This window comes from Triticum dicoccoides, chromosome 4B, assembly GCF_002162155.2.
Source record: "Triticum dicoccoides isolate Atlit2015 ecotype Zavitan chromosome 4B, WEW_v2.0, whole genome shotgun sequence".
Classification (NCBI taxonomy): domain Eukaryota; kingdom Viridiplantae; phylum Streptophyta; class Magnoliopsida; order Poales; family Poaceae; genus Triticum; species Triticum dicoccoides.
Genome location: NC_041387.1, coordinates 173,985,097 through 173,990,824, shown reverse-complemented (window position 1 = coordinate 173,990,824; position 5,728 = coordinate 173,985,097). Strand labels below are relative to the sequence as shown.

General features: G+C 46.6%; 1 protein-coding gene across 1 annotated transcript in view; it reads left to right on the top strand.

Annotated features, from left to right (window-relative positions):
• The first annotated feature begins 6 nt into the window (after nucleotides 1–6).
• The window catches only part of LOC119295631 (DDT domain-containing protein PTM-like), a 9,354-nt gene continuing 3,632 nt past the window's right edge, over nucleotides 7–5,728 (top strand). Inside the window, exons 1-4 of the mRNA XM_037574071.1 lie at nucleotides 7–1,815; nucleotides 1,920–2,591; nucleotides 3,272–4,571; nucleotides 5,166–5,463. Of these exons, the coding sequence (XP_037429968.1) occupies nucleotides 320–1,815; nucleotides 1,920–2,591; nucleotides 3,272–4,571; nucleotides 5,166–5,463 (3,766 nt within the window). The 5' untranslated portion in view covers nucleotides 7–319. The remainder of the gene's footprint in view (nucleotides 1,816–1,919; nucleotides 2,592–3,271; nucleotides 4,572–5,165; nucleotides 5,464–5,728) is intronic.

The following is a 5,728-nucleotide window of genomic DNA, read 5'->3' as shown; positions in this document are numbered from 1 at the left end:
CCACCCTCCTCTCTCGGCCTCCCTCACGCCGCCGCCGCCGCCGCCGCCCAATAGCTATAGCCTATAGGGTTGCGAGGCCGATCCACCGATCAAGCTCCGTTTTCCACTCATCCTCCTCTCTCGGCCGCCCGACCCCGCAGATTCGCCCTAACTGTTGCTCCTGACGGCGCGCCACCCCAAGCGCTCCGCATCTGCTCTGCGCCGCCACGAGCGCTCGCTTCCGTCGGGGTCCCGGCGGTTCTTCACATCGCGGTGCGTATTACGATGCTTCTGTAGCAGCCGCCGCTAGGGTTTTTTCGACCGCGCCCGGCGTGTGCGGATGGACCCTGTGGCGGAGGTTTCTCATCGGATGCTCGGCGGCGCCCCGACTCCTCCCGCCGACGACGCGATTGAGGGGAGCGGAGCGGAGATCGCGCAAGTTGGCGTGTCGGTTGCGGAGGGAGAAGCGGAAAACCCGCCAGCGGCGGCGCCATTGCTGAGCGAGGGCAATGAGGGCGGCGTCCTGGACAAGCAGGAGGACGGGGCGGCGCCCACGCTGAGCGAGGCCAACATGGATGTGGACGCGGCGCCCTTGGCGAGCGAGGGCAATGAGGATGGCGCCCTGGACAAGCAACAGGACGGGGCGCCGCCGCCACTGTGGGAGGCCAACATGGATGTGGACGCGGCGCCCTTGGCGAGCGAGGGCAATGATGATGGCGCCCTGGACAAGCAGCAGGACGGGGCGCCGCCGCCGGTGAGGGAGGCCAACATGGATGTAGATGAGGCGCCCTTCCCGAGCGAGGGCAATGAGGATGGTGTCCTGGACAAGCAGCAGGACGGGGTGGCTCCTGCGGTGAGCGAGGCCAACATGGATGTGAATGAGTCGTCCTTTCCGAGAGAGGACACAGAGCACCATGCAGCAACCGAGTCCAAAACGGAGGTGAATGAGTGTGGCGTTCTGGAGAAGCAGCAAGATGTGGCGGCATCTGTGATGGGCAAAACCAAGATTGTGGTGGACGAGAGCAGCGCTCCCCAGCAAGATCACACCGTGGCGGCTGCGCCAAGTGAAGGTGACAGCAGAGTGGTGGACCAACATCCCAACACATCTGATGGTGGCTTCCCGGTGAAGAAGGATGAGGAGGGTGAATGCTTGGTGGGCCGCTACATCAGCAGTAGTGTTTCAGATGATGGACGTATTTGCCTTGGGAAGGTTGCATCCTATGATGGCAGCATTGGGGTGTACAATGTGGTGTTTGAGGATGGACAGCGCGAGGAGTTATTGCTTCATCAGCTCAGAGAGGTACTTATGGCCGAGGAGAGTAGTGCATCTGGTATGAAGATGAGCTGCAGGAAGAGGAAGCTGGATTTGCTGGTTTCACCAGGGAGTGCCATGGAGATGAAAGTGCCACCGCGTATTAGGCAGAGGGTTGATCCATGCAAGATGCCTGCCAGGCCTGATGCATTGCAGGAGACTGGGTGTGATTCTGATATATCCGGCAATGCAGCGTCCTCGAGCAATTCATCAGTTTCCACTAAAGAATTGTCAGCTGAGCTGTGCCCTCCAGTGCAGGGCCCCGAGTTGCCTCCATCGTCTGCAGATATTGCTGTTCCAGAGGAGTCTATAAGTCATCTGTTTTCTGTTTACAACTTCCTGCGATCATTCAACGTGCAGCTCTTCCTCAGTCCATTTGGGCTGGATGATTTTGTTGCATCCATTAATTGCACCGTGCAGAATACATTACTGGATGCTGTACATGTCTCGTTATTGCAGGCGCTGAGGCGGCATCTTGAGACTAAATCCTCCGGCGGATCAGAACTTGCTTCAAATTGCTTGAAGTACGTAGTCTATTTGCCCTTGCTCAACTAGAATTATTATTTTCATGAATGTTGTGCTTTGTTACTTCTATGCTGATTTTCCCCGCTTTCTTTGAATTGCGCAGGTATGTAGATTGGGCATTACTAGATGTGTTGACTTGGCCAACTTTCTTATTGGAGTATCTCTATTTGATGGGCTACATTAAGAGTCTAGGGGGGAAGAGTTTTGGTAGAACCCTCCTAGCCATTGAATATTATAAGCTTCCTGTTGCAATGAAGCTTAGGCTCCTCCAGATACTCTGTGACCATGTCACTGAATCAGGAGAGCTCAAAGCTGAACTGGAGGCTCGGGAAGGCTACAACGAAGAAACAGAGTATGAGACAGACTCTAGAATTTTGTCAGAAGCTGGGTCACGAGCTGTTCTTACTAGAGCCTCAAAAGCTTCTGTCTCCAAAAAGGTTGAAGGTTTGCATGACCTGGAAACTACTTCAAATGTAACAAATCCAGAAGCTGTTTTACTGAATCCGTCTCAGGACAGCAACAGTGACGACTGCCGAATATGTGGTATGGATGGTACTTTGGTATGCTGTGATGGCTGCCCATGGGCATACCACTCAAGATGTATTGGTCTCAACAAAGCATTTCTACCACAGGGTCTTTGGTTTTGTCCAGAATGCGTGGTTAATAAGCTTGGACCAGCATCTTCGAGAATAGAGCGTGGGGCAAGAGGAGCTCAAATGTTTGGCATTGATATGTGCGGAAGGCTCTTCCTAGGATCCTGCAACTATTTGCTGGTGTAAGTTTGTCCATCTTAATTCTACATTACCTGGGAATTCATTCTCCATCTCCAGTCTGCTATTGATAAATACTACAGATTCATTTTGAATTCCACAATATTTATATTTTCTCCCTGCGATAATGATAAACATGCCAGCAGTACAAAGTTCGATGTTATAAAGTAACCAGGGGGGGGGGGGCTCATATTCTGTTTGACTTCTCATATTTTAGATTGACAGCAAGTTCTCTAGTATCCTATGTCCTGTCTAATGAAGTCCTGGTTCTCACTTTCGAGTGTTTACCAGTGTTAGAGTATGTACGATGCATAGACGGATGCTTAGTAAATGGAAGTGGTTTTTTCTTTCCATGTGGGGATGGCATTGGTGCTTACTTTGGAGGATCAGTGTTTGATTAGGCACCAATGCTTAAGAGGTGCTTATGTATCTAATTAGTAGGAATTTACAACAACAAAGCCTTTAGTCCCAAACAAGTTGGGGTAGGCTAGAGGTGAAACCCATAGGATCTTGCGACCAACAATAAAGAGAGGTTTCCATTCGAGCAGATAAAATTTGCATACGTGGCTGATGATGTGGCTAGATTCTTTCTTTGAGCACTCGTCTATAAGCAAACACCTTCATTGTCCTGGAACTATAGTTGTCTGTATATTTTGTTTAATGTTAATTCTGTAAAATAATGCAGGATTGGAACATCTACAGATGCAGGGTCATATGCAAGATATTACAATCAATATGATGTTGTCAAGGTCATGCGGATACTTGCTCCTTTAGATGCATACACAGATATTTGTATGAGAATAACAGAATACTGGAGGCATCTGCTTGACATATTTCAGAACGAGAGATCAAAAATAGGTAAAGAAGCTGGTGTGACATATACTACACAATCCAATACATTGTCAAGTGTTACTCCAACGGACACAGCAGTTGGAAGTGTTCTGACAACTTTGAAGGACGCCGCGGGCAGTAAGACAGTAGTAACTCCTCAAAGAAATGTGCAGCATGAAATTGTGGTCAATCAATTTACATTGTGCTCAGCAGAACACCTGGAGAAACAAGAATGCATGGTGACCAGTGTAGGTGCTCCCACAGAGAAGAACAATGAAGTATGCAGGCAAACTCCATTAGCTCCCAACGACATACATAATACACCCATGAATGGAGCTTTTCGACCCGCTGGGATATCCTCTATTTCTCATGAGAACAGGTCTGTGGTAACAGGTGTGTCTAGTGTAATGCCCGCGCGGTCATCACATGTGTTGGTTCGTCCAGACTTCCCCTCGTGCGGTTCTGGAATAGATAGTGGATTGTCTAGACAAGATACTGGAAACACTATCTCTGTAAAGGCAGGCTTGTCTTGTCCATCATCATATAAAAGCAAATACCCTCTTCAGCTGATTTCTGAGATTGGGAGTACTAGTGATGGTAAGTCTGCTAAAGCGCCATCTTTTAAACCCCAGGCTTACATGAATCTGTACAATCATGGTAATGTTGCAGCATCTGCTGCCGCCAATCTAGCTATTCTTACATCTGAGGAAGGTAAGGTTTCAGTATCCCAATTGACCACAAACTTAAGAAAGAAAATGGCTGCTGACTGTGCTCTTCAAGTGAAAGCGTTTTCCTCACCAGCTGCACAATTTATTTGGCCAAGTACTGAAAAGAAGATTATGGAAGTCCCAAGGGATAGATGTGGTTGGTGCATTGCTTGTAAAATTTCAGCAGCTGGAGCTAAAAAGGCTTGTTTTCTTAACGTGGCCACTGCAAATGCTGCTAAAGGGTCTGCTCGAATTCTTAGTGCCATGCATGTAATCAAAAGTTCCGGGAGCCACTTCCCCAGCATCGCTGCTTATATTGTTAACATGGAGGAAAGTTTGCGTGGCCTTTTAGTCGGTTCACTACAAGACACGCAACAGAGACAACGGTGGCATAAACAACTACAGGAAGCTTCCAACTGCAAAACTATAGTACCCCTTTTGCTTGAGGTGAGTTGCATTCAATTCTTGTTTCTTGAAGCATTTCTTTGAGGATTGGTATTTCCCAAAATTTATTTAAGACAGCAATGCTCATTAGCACATTATTGATGTTCATTGTTAGTTACATAAAGGCTGCTTAATTTATATGTAAATGTATAATACGAAGTAGAATGCTCACAGCAAGCACGAGATCACGAGGGTGCCAACAAAACAGACTCTTAGACTACATTCCATGCTAACTACTTCTGGGGAATCAAGTTGGATGTGCAATAAATAGCGCCAAAAGAAAGTTGATGTTCATTAGCACAGCAATGCTCATTAGCACATTATTGATGTTCATTGTTAATTACATAAAGGCTGCTTAATTTATATGTAAATGTATAATACGAAGTAGAATGCTCACAGCGAGCACGAGATCACGAGGGTGCCAACAAAACAGACCCCTAGACTACATTCCATGCTAACTACTTCTGGGGAATCAAGTTGGATGTGCAATAAATAGCGCCAAAAGAAAGTTGAAATTTTTTGGAGAAAATTGTTGCAATAAGTGACTGATTTTTTCTTCTTTTTAATCTTATAAATGTTATCTCATGTTGTGTGCAGTTGGAGAGTAATATTTGTTCCATAGCATTTTCTCCAATCTGGGTGAAGCTAGTAGATGACTGGCCTATGGAATCTCCTCCTGCATCTGCGGGTGCATTGCGTCCTGCAGCATACCAAAAACGTGGAACTGGTGGAAGGCGTGGCAGAAAACGTTCAGTGATAACTGAATCTGCTGCTGTTGCTGATGATGACAAGAGTTGGAAAAAGGTTAATTGGTGGAGTGGAGGAAATATCTCTAAGCGTATTTTGCAGAGGGGGGTTCATCTTAGTTCGGCCATAAGAAAAGCTGCCCGTCAAGGTATTTGCACACGTTTGATTGTTTTTTTTTGCACACATTTGATTGTTATTAGTATATTTCATAATTTAGTACTACCTACGTCTGGGTTTATTATTCCCCATCGTATGTTGGGTTAAAATTTGACCACATATATGACTAGCTAAATGTTAATGTATGTCACAAAAAGTTATATTTCTGGATTCGTATAAATGTAGTTTCGTATAACCTATATTTTATTAGTTAAATTCATGGTTCAAATATGACCCAGAACCCAGAATATGCCCGC